At 37.5% G+C, this 20,453-nt stretch overlaps 1 protein-coding gene across 1 annotated transcript in view; it reads right to left on the bottom strand.

Moving 5' to 3' along the window:
- The window catches only part of ube2f (ubiquitin-conjugating enzyme E2F (putative)), a 53,306-nt gene that overhangs the window by 6,729 nt on the left and 26,124 nt on the right, over positions 1-20,453 (bottom strand). The window contains exons 6-9 of the mRNA XM_085374063.1: positions 17,614-17,684; positions 17,254-17,311; positions 8,903-8,935; positions 7,874-7,936 (exon numbers count right to left, since the gene is read on the bottom strand). Of these exons, the coding sequence (XP_085230189.1) occupies positions 7,874-7,936; positions 8,903-8,935; positions 17,254-17,311; positions 17,614-17,684 (225 nt within the window). The remainder of the gene's footprint in view (positions 1-7,873; positions 7,937-8,902; positions 8,936-17,253; positions 17,312-17,613; positions 17,685-20,453) is intronic.

The raw sequence follows: 20,453 nt of genomic DNA, 5'->3' as shown, positions 1-20,453 counted from the left end.
CGCCTCATTGTGCAGAAAATATGGTACTTAAACTACTTAAACTGTTAGGGCTGGTAGTAGAGGTGAAATCCTGTGGGGGATATTTTATTTACACACGTTGGGCCCCTTAGTACCAGCTGGGCAGCGCCTAAACACCACAGCCTGTCCGAGTGTTGTTACTGACCATGTCCACCCCTTTATGACCTCAGTGTACCCATCTTTCAGGACAAAGCTCATCGTGAGTTCATTGTGACCCCCTCAGTCAACAGATCTAATAGTGCACCTTTGGGATGTGGTGGAATAGAAGGTTTGCATCACTGATGAGCAGCTGACAGCAACTGTGTGACACCACTGTGTCAATATCATCTCAAAATCTCAGAGGGATGTTTCCAGCATCTTGCTGAATCTGTACCACAAAGAGTTCAGACAGTTCTGAAGGAAAAAGGATGGGGCAAACTCTGTACTGTAAGATATACTTAATGAAGTGGCCAGTGACGTGCGTATAGACATTAGTATGTCAATCTATCCAAGAACTGCTGAGAGAATTCACTAAAGGCTGAAAATTTTAAGCTCACAGTTCATCTTCTGACTACTGTTATAATAAAACCCTGCCTGTGACACTTAGTGGCTCTTCTTCCTCATTTGGCAGATGACGTGACATCACAGAGGGAATTAAAAAAAAAAAAAAAGGCAAATATGTGGTGACAAAATGACACATTAACTGTGGAAGTAAACACCAATAGAGTGCACACAGATTTTAAGCTAGAAACTCTTTGTCAACTGGGTCCAATTAAGATGTCAATACAGACTAGGAAGTTTCTCAGTGGCAGAATAAGAAAACAAAAAAACCTTAATTAAGCTATCACACAACTATGAGGAGAAACAGGATAAGAGCAGCAACTATTAAAGACGACTCACAAAAAAAATAGTACGGGTACATTTACATACTTTGATCATATACGTTTCTCTTCCTTTGTTCTTGATTTTTCTCTTACAAAAGAAAATTGGCTGAACTGCAAATTACTCTGAGATTCATTAGATTTAATATTGCAAGTGAACTCTGCAGTCGAATAAAAAGTTTGTTGGACTGGAGCTTACTTTTCTTGGCTTCACCTAGAGAAAGCAATTAACTCTGTTCCTCCAGTGATCTGCACAGGTACTCAAAATATGCACCACCATCAGTGGGAGGGGAATGTAAATTAAACCCTGTGGGTTCAAATGGTTGGTTTAAAATCGGCTAAAATATAAAAACTGAGCAACTGAGGGCCTCGGGATATATCAGGTAAGCAGACTATGAAGGGAAAATATGTCGGCGTAAGGAGCGATGTGAACAGGAAAGTAAAGAAAGGACAGCAAACAGAAATGACATCCATCGAATTAGCCAACTGTTCCCAGTCGTCTTTTTAAACATACAAAAAAGACGAAAGAAAAGCAGAATGAAGAACCAGGCACGTGTTAAAATCATGCTCTAAGCTTCTGTAGTCAATCCACTTGTGTCCACTAATCAAGGATTTCAGTACCCTGGATCATTCTTTGCTGCATGTAAATGTGATTTGATATCTCGCTGGTAAAACCTGGAAGTGTGAAATAAACTCCCAGGTATCCCCCCCCCCTCTCTCTGCACCTACTCAGCTCAGCTGAAACTTAATTAGCACTGTTGCGGGTGAATAGCTCTGCATTAATTGAGTGCATGGAGTGGTATACTGAGGCCACAGCCTTTTGTTTGAAAAACCTATACTGGAGGTGTCACTATGCAAAAGCAACTCTGCTACAGTCTGAAAGGAGGAGGTGGAGGCTCTGGCCGCTCACGATGGATGACATCGTGGCTCATGCAGCACTGAACTCGTCACCACTCTGGATTCCCTTGGCTTTTTCACCTTAAGAAAGGCCAGGCTGCTCATTATACAACTGCTGCTTTGACTTTGAAATTTAGAGCCAACTTGTGCCTCACTTTATCTTCCAGTGACTGTTTTCTGATTATTTGCACAAATCTTTGCTTCCACTTCAGCTACAGTTCATCAGTGTCTACAGGCAGGGCCTACGCTTTGTCTGGCCACTCCGGACGCACCATCTTTTCAGATGACAACAAATGGAGTTAAAGACCTTTATAGACCACTTTACATCACATGCTTGTTAAGTCAGCACTTGGTCTGACTAAACACAGACAGCAGCAGAGAGCAGACATGTCCAATGCTGTTGTCGTTCACTGCCTGGCTGCCACTGCAGAGCTCTGACACTAAACTGATAGAACAGGTACACAACACAATAAGGTGACTGGAGCTGCTGAAGGCTCTGACAGTGTGCTTGTTAACCTGTGTAAGAGCCTGCAGTGTAAATCCAAAGGACAGTCTCCCCTGTAAGACTTTGGGAGTGGACATTAAACCCCCCCCAGTAAACCTCGTCTGTTGTGTACGTCGATGGCACAAAATGAGTGGACTGTTCACTGTTATAGAGGTTGTTGGGGTATTATTTTGGGATCCTGTTCTACACCACACACTCCCACATGCACTCATATCCCCAACTTCCTGTACTGTGGACTGAAAGACAGTGAGAAATCGTGTCTATGCATGGAACTCACTCCAAGCTAAATCCATCAGTCATTCAGTTCTTTATATGTTGAGACAGTTATTTTATCTTTTTCTGTTTCTGTGCCGCAGTTTGACAAATTTAGGGAATACCTTATTACATGTCAGATATAGGGGCAATAACATCTGCTGAAGCCTACTGGGATGGTACCGATAATTCAGGACATTCAGTGGGTGACAAAGTAGAAAAATATTAGTATTTTATAAACAAGAAGTGAACACTGCTTATTTTAAGAGAGACTCAAGAATAAACAACCTTGATACGTGGTCTCCTTTTGTGCTTTAACGAGACCCTGTGGGTCATTCATGGACAGAAAGCTGATGAGGAGAAGAGAAGCCCAATCGAGATGCAGCAAAAGGTGAGAGAGTGTGTGTCTGTACTTGACACGTCTGACTATTGACTGAAGAAGCAAAGCCACTTGAGAGACCCAGGAGTGAGCATCTGGGAGAGTTAGAGAGAGTTAGTCCCTTTAATTGGTCAGTAACAATAAGTGGAGGTGCAGAACATTTAGCATTGTATGAATGAACTTTGAACCCTCCAAGGGCTGACTGGTACAAGGTCACTGTGCGCTTTAGGACAGAGAGTCTACTATGTATCCCAAATACACAGGCTCCCGTTTGTATTTCATATCCACCGAAGTATACGTGCTGTAACACAGTCCTCTGAGCCTTCTGCTCGCTCACGGTTCAGCTTGTTGACATGTTAACAACATTTGATATTTTATGATAGAAGCATGCTCGTGATCTCTGGTAGCGTGTTAATGGTAAGAGCCAATGTACACTGTTCACACTGTCCAGAACATTTCCACCACTGCTGTTGAAAAAAACTGAACAAGTAAGATGTAGGACAATTTTTAAACAATGTGATGTTTTTACATTTCTTCTATTGAATTAAAGCATTTCAGTAAAAAGAAATGAGATAGAATCCAACTTCTCTTTCTTGTAGGTGCAAACTTAAAGAAACGTCTTATCGCTGTGATCACCAACAAGGACTTCTCCAACAAGTACTAAGCCATGTTTTGCTTGGAAATCAAATACTTTATTAAAAGTTTAAATTATAACTTTTATGCAATGATTTTGATTCCTGGATCTTTGGTTGATACTCTGTAATTAAAAATGTAATTCCTAAAAACTTGTTAAAACCCTTGATTAAAAACTGAAGATTTGCATTTCATCACAAGGTGATGGCTTTATTTAAAATCCAGCATGGTGGCATACAGAGCTAAAAAATACAAATGTGTAATTGTGCAGATACTTGTGGACCTGTATGCTTTTCAGTTTGCTAACAGATTCAGTACTGTACAAAATATTCTTAAAGTAACTAATATAGTTGGTGCATCATCGAATGCAACCCAGCCCCATAGCCCTTCCTCAAGTCTTTCCACCATTCAACATTTACTTTTTTCTTCACATGCAAAACCTACTTCGAGTCAGCATGTATTATGTAACTAGGGCACAGAAAATGTTTACACATCAAGAAAAACAGGTAACTGACAACAAGCGCCCAAATCACCCTGTTCTTGGTTTGAAACACAGATCTCAGAAGGATTACAGTCAGTCAGTCTCATCTTTCACACACTTCTTTAAGCTGGAAGGAGCTAATTAGTATTTATAGATCAAGTCTTTGCTGAAGACTTCAAATGTCAGAGACTGTGTGCATTGCAGAGCTCATTATTAATCCACTTCCTTCATAAATCACAGAGAGTCATACAGAGAAATACAATTTTTTTTGTTCTGGGCAGCGACTCCTGAACATCTGTCATAGGATGATCTCCTTTCTTCAGTGTCAGCTACTCTACCACGCTTTGATCACCTACTACAAATACAGCAGTTTATGTAAAAAAAAAAGTTTGAACAATATATATAAATATAATTTTTAAAGAAGTGGACATGTTAACACAATCTCGCTGTCCTATTTAGAGTTATCTCTGAACTGTTTGTTGTACCGCTGTCTACACATGTACACAGACAAAAACCCACTCACAACTAATAATAGCACAATACCATTATAACCAACAACGCACACACACACACAGATTTACACACACTCATACTGCATTGCTCATGAGGATGCTTCCTTTTAGCCACTTTAACCAGCTAATGTATTCAGAGAGCAGCCACAGGAGGAGCCCCACTTCAAATGCCTCAACACAAAGTAGCACACGCATCCACATTCACAAGCATATTTGTGTACTGACACTCGCACTCCCACATCTCTATCCACTCGCTGCTGAAGTTGATTACAGCAGGCTTTGACTCAGTGGGAGTGGGTCACGGTTGGATGACTTTTCAGATGTTGTGACTCTGAAAAGCCACAACAGGCGGTAAAGCACCACTAAAACTTACTGAAACACATTTTGAAATGAGAGATTTTTATCATTAATGTATCAAATTAGTAACTTTGTTAACTCAGAACTATAACTGAAAACACTAAATGGATACACTACAAAAACAAATTCTGCCTTTTGGTCAGTCTTATCAATTCAAACTGCTTTTAGTTTCACAACTGATCTGATTATATATCTGTAGTTCAACGACCAAAAGTCTGTTTCAGTATAAATGTGTGTAATCAGTCAAAGTTTAGAAAAAAAACACTGATTTGACTAAAGCCACATTATAAAGCTGAAACGGGTAAAGGTGCTAAATAACAGACTGGGGCAGTAGAATTTAAAATTTAATTTGAAATAAATTTTGTTTATTTGTTTAATTATAAAGCACCGAATCACAAGTCACCTCAAACTGCTATATACTGTAAGGTCAAGTTTCTAAAGAACACAGAGAAAACCCCAACAGATGGACAACCCCTATCAGCAAGCACTTGGTGACAGTGGGAAGGAAAAACTCCCTTTTAACAGGAAAAATCCTCCAGCAGAAACAGGCTCAGTGAGGAACAGTTGGGGGTGAGCTCATAGAGTTTTCTGTCAGTGTAATTATCATATTCATTCATTGCTGTAAGTGAACAGCAATGAATGAAGTAGCCACAGCCAAACGTAGGCGCTTCTGCTATTCTGTCTGTGCCCCACAGGATGCGGTTGTTGAGACAGCAGTACATCAACCACATTAACTACAAGAAACCTTCATATAGAGATTCTGCACCACATACACTGCCACTAGTGTGACTGTTAATTAGCAATTAAACTGACACCTAAATGTTTAAGTCTCACATGTGGTCAGCTGGTCTGGGAATAATAAAAAGTGCATTTCCAGTAGTAGATTTTCTTACCTATCACAAGCTGGCTAGACTGTGTGGAAATGTGTTCATCCCAACGGCATTAAAATGCATTAAATTACAATGCACAATAAATGAGTAATATATGAGAATAGTGCAGAGTGATACAGGATGCAAGAAAATATCATTCATATTAACCTTTACCTTTGTAATCAGAAATGAATTTTTAATAACTTATAGTTAAACATTTAAAAGGTCATTGCCCAGGTCACAAACACATATTCTGAAAAGAATGACATATAGTTAGTAAACATTTATACCTACAGGAGCTGCTAAGCCATGCAAGCCCATCCCATGAAGCTCCTGGTGCACAGATCTTGTGCTGCTGTTAATGCCAGAGGAGGTCTGGAACTCTGCAGCCATTAAGGCAGCAGAGCATATAATGTTTTTAGAGGGGTATATTGAACGAATTCATCAGCTACATCATGTTAGATATTTGTCATAGAAAACCGGAAGTTAAGAGACAAAGAAAGAAGGCTTTCATGAACCAGTAAACCACACTCACATGACAGATTAAGTCTATACATGGTTTACAGGCGTTTGTTTCCACCTATTTAGTCAGTTAATAAAGATCCAGTGGATGCTTGACAAAACACAGCAGTCAATAAATGAACTATTTGCATGCAAATTTACCTGCAACAGCCTAACAGCTGCAACTTCTGCCACAAACACTTTTTAAACCCTCAGCCTTTTAAAACCCCACGCACAGTCAAACCTGCATATCTAATGGGGGCTCACATGGCAACCATCATCACACACTGTTGGATACACTCCAGTGAACACGGGAAACTGTACGTACACAGGGCAGAAGGTCAGTGATGTACTTCAAAATGCTTTCAGCTTGCCCCTACTGAGCCTTATAATTATTTCAACAGTCAGCAGACTCCCTGCAGATGTTGGCCAGAAATCTATGAATTAAACTTATGTGACCAAAATACTCAAATGATCAGTTTTAACAGTTTTGACACTAAATCGCAGGTAACTGATGGCCAAGTTAAACATAGATGGAAGGGAAGTAAGGCGACGCAGCGGGAATAATAATTTAAAGATTAATCAGCCAGGATAAACATATTTTTTCAGGGATCTTGTGTGTATATATTTATTTATTTATTCTCTATTGGGATTCCACTGTTCTCATGTTAGCTCAAAGCTTACCCAATATGCAAAAAGCCCAGTAAATCCCTGGCACTTACCAATATAAGCTTGACTAAATATATTAAAGTTATAGTCAGAATACATAATTAGCTTACAAACCATCAGGGTAGTGAAGCATATATAAACCCAGACATCCAGTTTGATGGTGTGTTATTTGACTTACAAATGGCAGAGCGTGCTTCAGAGGCAGTGTATTCAGTAGTCTTGCACAAAAACACCATATGCACCTGCTCTGTACAGACAGTTCTGGAGTCATAACGTCACTGTCTGCTCAAAAAGGTTGCCGTGTGCTCTTTGTCTTCAGCCCACCATACCAGATTAAAGCACACCGAGTTACCACATAATCCAGCTACAAAAGCAATGGTTTGCACAGAGCACCTCTGGAACCTACAGCAGCAGAAATTTTGTTTCTAAATATAGCTTATATGCAGGATATGCAGCAGTAAGAATCTCACTGTAATGATCGCAATGTGTGTATGTTTCTCCTCCAAGACACGTAGATCAATCTAGCGTACTGGGATTATCAACATCTACATATAACAATGCAACTATTATTTTTAGAACACACATCTACGAATTATATGTTATGTGTGGTAGCTGATCTCAAATGAATGGAGACATTGTTCACATTTTGTGTGCATTACGTGCACACTTACATACATTTTCGTTAAACTAAACTGGAATGTGTTGTCATGCATATCAGTAAATAAGAGTAAATAAGCTTTTTTTGCCGTCTCATATATACAGAGATATAATGAAGATTTTAAAAAGGCAATGTGATAAATTAAAGTACAAAGTCTGTGTTTACATATGTGAGCGATAGCCACAGGCTAGTATTATGAGGACTACGAGCACATCTTGGATGCTGCAGATAATTAACAAGTGTGCCGAATTTATACCAGATGACCTGAACGACGTGTCTCACCTTGTCTCTCAGATGATGTTCTGCTGCATCAATGTTCAGCGGGTCATCAAAGTTCAAAAGGTCCTGTGGAAGAGGCAAAGGAGGGGGTCATCATCGTTCGATGGATCAAACCACACACATCTTCAAAACTGGCATTTATTTCAGTATCAGCTACATGTGTTAATTCTGTAAACTTTGGTGTGGGAAATACAACCCACATTCACATTACTTCCTTTCTGTATTGACACCCTGAAAGCAGCAACTGTGATAAACAGAAAGAAAATTGAGCTAAAACAGACGCCTGAGAAGTGGTTTCCTTGTTCGAAATGTGATGAGGTTATTCAAGCTCACATTAAATGACTGGACTAAATATTCAAAATGCTTCAAGCTCCTTAATCTCTTCTTACTATGGCAGTAAATAACTTTTTAAAAGTTATTTTTATTTAATTAAAAAAAATAAAAATAAAAAATAAAAATCAGACATACTTAAAATTCACGTTTAGATTCACAAAATTAAACATTTAACATAATTCTGAAAGGACATTCAGATAACTGTATGTTTTTCCTCAATATAACCCTCAATTCGATTACTTATCAATTTCATTCATTTCCTAAAGAATTTATAATCAATTAGTCCTTATCTTTCCATATAAGACCTGGAACTAGGAGACATCCAGAGCCAGCTGGCCCAGGATCTCGATAAGTAATACGTAATCCAATTTTCCTGCTTTTATTCCCCATCAACTCAAAGCGTTCATCATGAGGAGAAAGATAATTTCTCTACGCTGCAGAAGCGGATAAAAAAAAAAAACAAGGACCTTGTTTAATTTGATGTGAATTAAGAGTAATGTCATTAGTATAACCTACATACAGCGAGCAGCTTCAATAGTGTGAATGTCTTTGTGAAGGTTTACTCTCCAGTTAAGGGATTTAATTCAGGGAGGGCTTTAGGAAGCTCTTTCGTTGGATTTCCCCGATTTAGATGACGAAATTCTCCAATGAAACTGTGCATGTGTTCACGCGTTAGGTCATAAACTAGCAAAAACTTACAGTAAACAAGGAGTTCAATCCCCAGACCACATCCTAGAAGACAAAAACAAATGAAAGAACATTAACAAAAACACTACACTTACTACATTATATGCATACTATGAACATATTTATACTATGTTTTTAAAAACATTCTGATTTTTGACTTCTGATAATGAAGAAAAACATTTTTGTTTATTTATTAAATTCTATAAAAGCGAATGAAAGATGACGTACAAAACGACAGCACAAAAACATCTTATAAGTCTGGCAAACTTTTTGGCAAGCAGATGTCAGAGACTGATGAACAGCTCAACACAACATGTATAAGATCTATAACACAATGCAAAACTTTTATAAGAAGTCATTTTCTGCTGAAGTGCTCAAAACTAGCAGAGAACGTGAGAATTCCTCAATAGCTGACATCTAACAACACGTTTGTTGAATAAAACACTTAAAGGCCAGCCTTTCTTTGTTTTGGTGTAAGTGTATTTCCCCTATCTGAAAACACGTTAAAGATAAACTGTTTCCTTGACCAGAATGTCAAAAACAGCAAACATTTTTATACATAACCTGTTACATAAACACATTTTTACACGTCTAGTAATTTCCTCAAAAGCAAAAAGATGTTTTTCAGTGCCGTCTCATGTTGGGATTATGCACAGTAAAAAGGTTGAAGGGTGATCTTCACCCACAATAGCTACAGTAAAGAAAAAAAAGACAGTTAGAAATGACAACAAGTACATCAGAAGAAATTGTGAGAGACCAAAAAGACTAAATAATCTTCATTTCATTCACTTGCTAAATACAACTTGCAATACTGATCATTTTAAAGGATTACTTTGATTTAACTGAATGCTTTCAGAGGTTTCGTTTACCTTCATTCATGCCATAAGAAAATATTTTGTTAATTTACATAATTACATGAAGTTCTGAGTAATGATTATTTTAAAAGACAAACAACTAGCTTGTCTTTCAAAGTTCTGAAGGTGTGCACTGGATGCTTTGTGAGAAAAGTAAACACAAAGCCTTCTCGTTGTACAATGTTCATGATATTAAAACCAAAAGTTTTCTCTTCCAAATCATGGTGAGCTAAAACTAAATCCCTTCCAGCTTTTATTAAAGCCAGTCTAAAGTAAGAGATTATTTTTTACTTTGCTTTACTTTTTCTTAAAGCTGTAAGGCACTGCAGCCAGTGATATGCCCTTCTAAGCAGAAGAAAGTTTATGAGCAACAAGAAAAAGAAAGGGAAAAAGAAAAGTCAACACAAGCTCCGAGTGAACTAGAAGTTAGGTAGGTAAAAACCATTTTAGAGAAAACATCCGCAAAACACAGAAGGAAAAAATGTGAGGAAACTGGTTACCTGAAGAAAAACAAAAACAATGTTATTACCACTCCAATCAACCTAGAAGCAAAAAACTACACTCTACTGACTTACTTTACATACTTCACTGCAAGGACACCCCGGCAGCCCAGTGCTCAGAGCCACGAGTGTGAGCAGAAGTCAGCAAAAGTCAGTAAAAGAGAAAGGACGACTTTGAAAAGTGTCACGACGCCTTTCCAATCAACATTTCCAGAATTTTCTAAAAGCTATGGTGCACCTTAAAAACAAACATCGGATTTAAACTGTGAAACAAACATTGCTATTTTTCTAATCCTTTAACAAAAAGAACCTCTGGCAGCATTTCTGATTAGTCAGCAAATAGTTTTGTTTGAAGTGAATTCATAAAACCACAAAGATGATTCTCAGTACTGGAACTACTGATATAGGACCTGACTATAAAGCACCTATTAGAAACACTTACATAGAATAAGTTGAAAATAAATACATGTAGGCACAATATTTCTGCTGAAATAAACCTTAAAGCAATGAAATATTGAATATGGCATGACTATATACAAATACACACAGCAAAGATATTTCACGTAGCAGTGTGTGGGCTGAAGTACAGAACAGCGGTGACCAACAATCCTTTTGTTGTGTTTTCTTTTCACTTTTGTGAACCTGATGACACTTGCTGACGCACATCAACCCAAAGTCAACCACTCTCACACATATGATCACACTCACACCTACCTTTAGGTAAACAAACACAGGCCACGTTTTAACTTGAGCTGGGGTCACACAGAGAGACAGGCCAGGAATAGAAAGGGACAGCCACAAAAAACCTTAAACAATATGACTGTGAGCATCACTCGAAGCCTTTTATGTCCTTCATAAATCGTTCCACCAGATAATCAGTGAAAGGCTGTTTAAATGTTGCCATTTTTAATTATAATAGCTGTTCTAGCAACCACTTAGCTTTGGATATGCAAAGTACAATCGTAATTTGGACAGATTTAGAGCCAGTTTAAGGCCAAAGCAGTGTTGGGGGTTATTCATTACAAAGTTATGCATTTTACTATAATCATTTGTACTTTGGCATGTACGCTCTCTCCTCCTTAGCAGCTGGGCCAATATGAAACTTTGCACAGACATCATCACACATACAGCAATCATTAAAATCTATGCTTTTAAATTTATTTTAAATCAGAATTCTCTTGATTTTTCTCTATTCTTATTAGTGCTGCCACGATTAGTCGACTAGTCACGAAAAATCGTCGACTATCAAAATCGTCGACGACTGATTTAATAGTCGACGCGTTGTTTGAAGCTTTATAAGATCACAAAAGACGCAGGAATAAGTAGTAGGATTTAACAGTGTAATAACGGACTGAAACAGAAGATGGCAGCACTGCATGTACAAGGATGCCAGCTGCCGTTAAACCCCGAAGAAGAAGCAGCTGTGTCCCAGAATTCATAGCGCGGCCCTGCTCAGTTTCCAACAATGGCGGCAGCTAGTTAGTCTTAATATTACTCTTATTATTCTTTCTGGGTCACAAAATAAACTCAGTTTATCAAGACACCACATATTTTCAAAAGCGCTCAGACGTTTTTGGAGACGTCTGTTACCCACTAGCTTGATAGCTAGCCGGGGGCTAGGCTCACTAGAGCCCGTGAGAACACCGGACCCCCGGCAAATCGTTTTCAAACCCACCGCCGTCTTTCACTTCTCAGGTTAAACATGATATATAAGTCACTTAGATAACTTAAAAATGTTATTATTTGGCTTTTTTCAGTATTTTATTTGTTCCTGAGTAAATCGGTTTGGCTGAGATTAAAGTTATAGTTTTTGCACAGCTGAATAAACGTCAAGCAGACAGCTGATTATCAGAAATGTGAGATGCTCGAGAATTTACTCCGGTGTCCTTTTATATTTTAGATAGCAAGGAGTTTATTAAACTTCACCGAAACAATCTGCAAATTTCATTAAAATTTAATAAACTATCATCTTGTCTTTATTTTTACTTAGCACATACCTTAAACACTTAAAGCTGTAAGCTATTGATAGTTATATAAGAGCAGATGCATGTTGGTGCAATAAGCTGTACGCTGTACGTCCAATGGATGATGATCTGATTAGTCGACTAATCGCAAAAATAATCGGTGACTAGTCGACTATCAAAATAATCGTTTGTGGCAGCCCTAATTCTTATATTATGTTTTTGTCAATAACAAGCACTACTACTTACTGTATAATAGGTCTGACAGCTAAAGCTTGGGCAAAATCAGGAAATTGATCTCGACAATGATCCCAAACACAGCTGCTCAATTAATCGAATTTTAATCTAAATTATGATCTGGGCTTTCAACGATCATTAAAAATGACTGAGCCGATTATTAGCACCTCCCTCGTGCTTTACTCTCGCGCTGCTCCGTGTGGCAAATCGAGCGCACCTCTCTGCATTTCGAACTCGCGTCACAACAATTAAGAGGACCCGAGGGAAGCTCGGAAAGCTAAGCAGAAGTTATTTGGAGAGGAGAGTGACTGCCGTTGGTTGAAAAGGGAGGTAAAAAAAACCTTCAGTGGTGTGGAAACATTATGGGTTTGCGGAGTCAGACGTGGATCAAGTAGACATAGTGTGTAAACTTTGCCACAGTGTTGTAGCTGCTCCACAGAGCAACACTGCAAAGTTCACTAAACATAGATAAGATAAGATAAGATAAGATAAGATAACCTTTATTAGTCCCACACGTGGGAAATTTGTTTTGTCACAGCAGGAAGTGGACAGTGCAAAAGTTATGAGGCAAAAATTAGAATACAATAAGAATAAATACAGTACACAACTGTACAGAATAGAATAAAATAAAATACTATATACAGTAGAATAAAATAAAATAAATATACAATAAGATAAAAATAGAATACAAATACTATATACAACTGAGTAAAAATACAACGATGACAGAAAGTATTATTGCATATGTATGGATGTGTGTGCTTGATCAGTTAAAGTCTTTATTATGGAGTCTGACAGCAGTGGGGAGGAAAGACCTGCGAAATCTCTCCGTCCCACACCGTGGGTGCCGCAGTCTCCCACTGAAGGAGCTGCTCAGTGCTGTCACAGATGTTTACATTTTTCATTTATTTTTTATATTGTAAACATTTGCACTGTTATCAGTATTTGCACACTATTTTATATTATTTTTTGACAATCTTTAAAGTCATTATTCAATACATTGTTGTTAAATAAATATCGTCGAATAATCGAGATCTCAATTTCCGTGAAAATAATCGTGATTATAATTTTTGCCATAATCGAGCAGCCCTAGTTCACACATATACATACAATGCCTTGTCTTAGAAACATGTGGGCGTTGCCTTGCTGTGATGTGCATTGTGTGAACTGCTTTCCCAATAAAAGGCAGTGAGAGGAGGCCGTCATTGGGGTCATTTTCGTGGTAGACACCGACGAGGCCTCCCTTGCAAGTAAATCGATCGATCGCTGACTGTCTTGTTTTCTTCATGATGAATAAGTCTCTAAACCAGCGGGGCTTGTGGAAAAACTGACCCAACGTTTATTTTTTATCAAATGTGGAAAAAAATACCTGAAACATTTTTTAAAACCAACCACAGGTCATAAGTAACACAGCTGCATATGAAGAGGTAAAGAATGGAAAGTGTTCACTACTTTCTGGAATATTGAATTAGATATTCAAATTGTTAAGCAACATTAAAACTGCAAGTAATTCACTGACTGTGGTACCTAATCTAATTCAAGTTTTAGAAATTCAACAGAAATGCCTGGTTATAAGGGACAAAACCAATGTTGAATAGCCATGATCTCCAGGCCTTCAGGCAGCACTGCATTTACAATAAAGGGGAAAAAAAAGGAAAAGATGTGGTTGGTGAAATCACTCTGTGCGCTCAGAAACTCTTTTCAGGAATCCTGCTAACTATTTTCAGTGAACGACATTCACGGATTCAAGGTAATAACTCTACAAAGAAACAATGACAAGGATTTATTGGACCCAGCTCATTTAAGATTGTGGGAGTTAAAGATGTCCTGCTGTCCGCAAATCAACATTGGACATTTTTGGATCACAGCAGCGGTGGCCACCAGACTTTTACTGCCATAAAAGCAGCTAAAAAAATAAAATAAAATAACGCACATTTTTTTCCAAAGTGTACATTGTTTCGTAGATGTTAAAAATAGATTTGACACATTCTTTAATTCTTGTACAATCATGTTGTACACGGAAGAATAGTAGATAATTCAGTTCTTTTGTACAGTTATTTTTCTCCAAGTTATAAGCCTACATTTCTATAATTTCCCTTTATGAATCCTTAGTAGAAACCTGATTGCAGACACATAACAGTCATTGGACCCCATTATACATTTTCCCCCCTAACCGACTGTGACTGAGAGCATGCTAAATAATGTAACATCATTTATTCAATGCTCTGGGGATACTAAACCTGTAATGATGATCACCCAATAAAAGAAAACATAACCAGCCTGAGAGTTTCAACTATGTGAGACATATTGTACAAGGACAAATAGTATGAACAAAGTGTTTGTACAAGAATAAAGGAATGTGTCTTCTTTGAAGGAAGGTAAAGAATAAAAGCAATGTCTGCAAAAAACAAAACAAAAGGCAAAGGAAGGCAGCTAGTCTGGATTGACACACACACACACACACACACACACACACACACACAAAACCTAAAACAGGAATAAAGGGTAAGACAAATCCTGACAGTAACTTCCGACAAGCGCCTTTGCAGGAAACTCGAGGGTATTCAAAGAGGATTTAGTGAATGACCCTCTAAACTCGGAAATCCTGCACTGGAGGAAGAAAGCCCACCCAGTACTTCAAATGCATACATTTGCATATTTCTAAAGCTACAAGAGCATACCAATGCAGTTTGTGACAGCAATTTTTATATACTCTTGAATCTCTGCAGAGAAATCTTATTTAACGTAGAAAGTACAACTACATTATGTTTCAGTCCATAGTTTCTATCAGACATTATTTCAGACAATCTTGAATTGGGCTAGAGGAGGACGTCCTTGCTCGAGTCTTCAGTAACTCTTTCTTAAGAGATTAAAAAAAAAAAAAAAATCTAAATTGAGTGAAGGGTGAAGCATGAAAAGTCAAGGCTTTCTTTTACATGCAGCTGAAAAGCTTTTTTATTGTGGAGTTTATCTTCCACGGCCCTGCAACACTTTATTGTGTCCTGAGAGAATGCCAAAGCTCTGAGCTGTATTTTTTCTGCCTCTTTGTTAGTTTAAGAAAGTGAAAGACACTGTGTGTCAAGGAGTGTGATGCTCGTGTCTTTTGTGTTTGAAATCATGTACAACCCCAACTCCTGTGTAAAGTAAATAAAAACAGAAAACAATCACTTGCAAAACTCATGAACCCATATTTTACTCCCAATAGAGCACAGAAAACATGTTTATGAAAAGATGGGCAGAGGTTCACCAGTCTGCAAGTCTGTAAAAACACAGTGTCTACAAATAGAAGAACAATTTCAGAATAACGATGCTCCACTTAAATTTGTGATGACTTTGAATATCTTATTATCTGCAGTACGTAACGCCTTCAAAAGAAATATCTGCGTGCAAACACGTGGTCTTCAGGCCCTCAGGCAGCACTGCATTAAAAACAGGCTTGATTCTGTCATGGAAATTACTGCCTGGGCTCAGGAACACGTCCAGGACACAGTTTACCGTGCAATCCACAAATGCAGGTTAAAGCTCTATGATACAAAGAAGGAGCCATGTGTGAACGTGATCCAGAAACACTACCATGTTCTCTGGGACAAGGCTTTTTAAAATGAACTGAAGAAAAGTGGAAAACTGTTCTGTGGTCAAGCGACTTGAAATTAATTGACGGCATCTGGCTTGCAGTTCAAAACTCTTGATCTTTGATGATATAGGGTGACATGGGTTTTAGAGGAACATATGCTCCCATTTATCTAAGCAAAACCTTACATATTCATACTCAGGATAATCAGCAAGAGGAAGCAGAACTGCGCATTACATCTATTACAACAACATGGCTTCACAGAAGAGTCTGGGCGATGAACTGGCCAACTTACATTCCAGACATTTTACCTTTTAAAAACATTTAGCTCGTCATGAAATGAAAAAAATAAAATTGGACAAGGACGACCAGGGACGGCTGAGCAGCAAGAATCCTCGCTCAGACGAGACTGCGTCAACCTCCTTCTCCCCAAAGTCTAGCAGCGCCCCTCCTCAGTTCCCAGATGTTTACAGACTGTTAAATAAAAAAAGACATGCTGGGTCCGTCCTAATGTTTGACGCACGATTCTCCCATAGAGTTCAAAATGACTTTATTTTTTTCTGAAAATGGGACATTATTTCAGTTTAAACATCTGATGTTTTCTACATTTCACTGCGAGTAAAATATGGGTTTTATGAGATTTGCAAATCACTGTATTTTGCTTTAATTTACATGTTACAGTGTCCACATTTCTTAAAAATTAGCATTGCATCAATATTTCCCTCCAAGGGTTCAGCACGATATAAGTTATATAGTTAGTTGAAATAATGCTATTATTTTTTTCAAGACTAAGTTTAATTTTGATTCACATATAAATTAAGATATCTGTGCGCTTCATAGCAGGAACAGAGCAAAACAAAAGCTTTGGGTTTCAAACACGCTTGGCAGACTATGACCACCACATGTTGGTCTCTGACGGAGAAAATTGACCTGTTATCCAGATAGTTTGTTGAGTTTTGGGTACATTGCAATGGTATCAAAAGCTAAGGAGAGATTCATAAATATTATGATGTAGCAATTAGAAGGGTCCAAACTTTTTTTCATCATAGAGTCCAATTCTAGTAAGACTGCCGACATCAGCAAACTGCACCTTTCATCACACCTTTGAGCCACATCTTTGTAACGGGACTTGAATTGAACCCCTAGCCCACAGATAAAACACTGATGATGACCCCAAAGTTCAATTACACAGCAAAAACAAAGAAAAGGAAATTCTACTGCAGAAAAAGTTACACTTTACCTTTAATGTTCTAGTGGGGGCCCAGCCTGTGCCATCAATAGAGTGCTCCCGCAATAAGCTGCAGAAGAAAAAAGAGATACACAGCTAGAGTATCTGCAATACTGTAAACGCTTGCGCTTTATGTAAGATGCTTTGTGTGAGCTTTTTAATGCACAATGTTTTTTTTTTTACTGTAGACTACTAATTTTTTTTTTGCATTTGCATGCATTGTCGAGGATTCTCAAAGAATGAGGGCTCAGAGAAATTATTTTTCAGTTTTGGTTTTCTATCAATTTCTAGGCTAAATAGAAAATGACAACATGAGATAAAATGTCACGCGCTAGGAAGAAGTAATATTGGGGAAGGGTACACACAATTTACCTCAAACAGATTTCTCCATTCTCCGTGATATTGGGATGCCATATTCTGGTCAGACATCTCACTTTAGGAGGCTGGAAACCAACAAACCAACAATTTAGGAAGAGACACATTTAAGTTATCTGATTATTTTAACATTATGTGATGTTTTAAAAGCAGTCCATTTCTACTTCCTATTAGTCTCCCAAGTTACCTGAGCATCACTTCATACACGCTCTAAACCAACTTAATTAATCAGACTAAATTTCATTAGATGACAGACAAGACTCAGACACAGAGAAATGTCCAAGAAAGAAAACCCTCAACCAGAAAATAAAAACAGAGGAATCATGTTAAATGAGTATTGTTTCTTTTTTGAATCGTGTTGTGCAAACAGCAGTTAAAAAGCAGAGCACACAAAACCCAGCAGAGTGTCCAAAAATGGTCTAGTCATCATTTCTGGGCAACGAGGATGCGTCTGAGCCTTTTGTGCACGTGCCTCGTATCCTGCTGTTTCTAGTAAAGCATTATTGACTTTTCTGACCTCTTTTCTTTGTTAGCAAATGTGACATAGGCCACTGTAAAAACAGTAAAATCATGTAATTAGAATTTTATTGTAGCTTTACAGGAGTGGTTTCAAAGATGGTGTTTGAATTAAGTAAGTAAAACCAAAGAAGACAGTAAGGAAGGTTTCTAGCTTAGAGCTCCCGCTACTGCAGCATGATGAGAAAAAACATAGATAAATCTAATTTCCTGTGACACTATCGTCTACTTTTCAACTTCAGATGCACGTACTTATTCAACAAGACATTGTGGTGGTTTTTGTTTACCCTTATGAACAACGTTAACTGGGCAAAATAGATTTAAATACAGAGGACCTTCATATGAGAACAAGCCACCACCAGCTCTTCAGTCGATAACTGCATTTTAATCTTTCAAAAAACAATAAAAACCAATGTTAATTTCTAATAGTATATGATGTGAATATTTATTATATTAGTAAATTATTGTATGTCACTTATCTGTTTCTCCTGCTAACCTGTTAATGTTATAGGGGAGGTGGCCTTATAAAACCTTATGGTCTTCCTAACCTCTCCTGCACAGTTGTTCTTATTTTTAAACTTGTTGTTGTTGTTGTTAATAATAATGTTAATAATAATAATAATAATAATAATAATAATAATAATAATAATAATAATATGTTGCTGTTGATTCTATTTCTGTCCAAAACAAAAACAAACTTTTTGCTAATCAGATTTTTTAAACGGCTTTAAGCTTCCCCATTCTGGACTTGATGGCTACTTTCTTTTTCCTATAATGCTATTTGTCTGGAGCCATTTTGTTATGAAAAAAAGAGTAATATACAGTAGCCCCCAGCAAGTCACAACACCCTATTTTCAAGTACAGCCAAAAAAGAAATATTTCTTATCGCACTTTTTATGACTAACAGCTTATTACAAAGAGATTGCACTCATAAATACTTGAAAATGAAGAAACGCTGTTGCATGACACACACTGTTCACTTCACCCTGATAAGTCGGAGTGACTTGAGTGATAATTATAATTATGTCTTTGTAGAGTCATTCTGATGTCCTGATATCTACAAAACTTTATACCAGCAGCTATGTGATGTGGTTCTGATGAGAATTAAATTATATGGATTTAATTTCTCAAATTACTTGTTTCTATATCATGAAGTTAAGTCTTACACTGATGTCAATCCCATCTTGACATTTTGAGTACCTACATGTGACAACCAACTATTGCATTTGGAGACGACAAAGCTATTAAACATAAACAAGTATTGATACTTCACATCTAACAGGAACTGGATTACAGTAAAGTGAGGGGGTATTTCTGGAACAAATCTAACAGTTATTGAAAATGCTTCTCTTTGCTTGTGTTGTAATACTGTTTAACTGGTCAGTAAGACTAGAAAAGCACAGTGCAACTGACTGTCCTTTAATGACTGACCATTAATTATGATTGTGTTTCAGTTAAAGTTTATCAATAGATCAACTAATGTAACATTTTAGGCCATTTGAAATTAGCAGATTATTTTTTACATTTAAAAACCTATAATCAAGAACTTCTTGTTCAACAGCAAGGTGAACATTTGTATCAGTTCAGATTAGAAAGAATTTGTTTTTAAAAAGACGTGAGTGTCAGTCTGATAATGAATAAACCCACTTATTATTCCCCTAACAGCTGACATTGAGTCGTAAAGTCGATCTGATTAACTGTTCATGGAAATTATTTTTCTTGGTGATTATTCAGGAAGGATCTGTCCATGAGCAAGATTTTACAGCTACACAGCTCATAAGAAAGCCTCGCTTCAGGTCAGAGATACATGTCAAAATTAAAAGCTTTTTTTTCCCCATGATTAACAGGTGTTTAGCCCTCAGCCGTAAAAGGCTGACAGAGTATTATAGTCAGCTTGCCGAGCGGGCGATGCGGACATGCAAGTTTGTCAACATGATAACTCAAGAATGAGCAACGTAGAAGTTTTGAAATTTATACTACTGATGTATAAAGATTTTATTTGAGAATTGTAATTTGCTCCATAAACAGCATGTATGAGTGTATTTATGTGTTCATTAATTCCGTCTCTAACCCCTGACTTTATTCTGGCTCTACCATGAGGAGAAAGCCATATTTACAACCTGCGAGCACAGACTCACAGCTAACCTTACTAAGATACAGCAATTATTAATTTAGTGCATCATATCATTTGTAAAGATAGTTCAGTTTAACTGCTGGAGTCAAGCCAGTAATAAATGTAGGCATTTAAAAAAAACAAACAAAAAAAACAAACAGTTTTGCATCTTAACAGTCGCCTAGTTTACCTCATATCTCTGTTTCCG

The sequence above is a fragment of the Diplotaxodon limnothrissa genome, linkage group LG16 (assembly GCF_057381915.1).
Source record: "Diplotaxodon limnothrissa isolate DT_005_m linkage group LG16, D_limnothrissa_male_GT1.1, whole genome shotgun sequence".
Classification (NCBI taxonomy): Eukaryota; Metazoa; Chordata; class Actinopteri; order Cichliformes; family Cichlidae; genus Diplotaxodon; species Diplotaxodon limnothrissa.
Note: the sequence above shows the minus strand (reverse complement) of the source record. Positions and strands in the feature narration are given on the sequence as shown.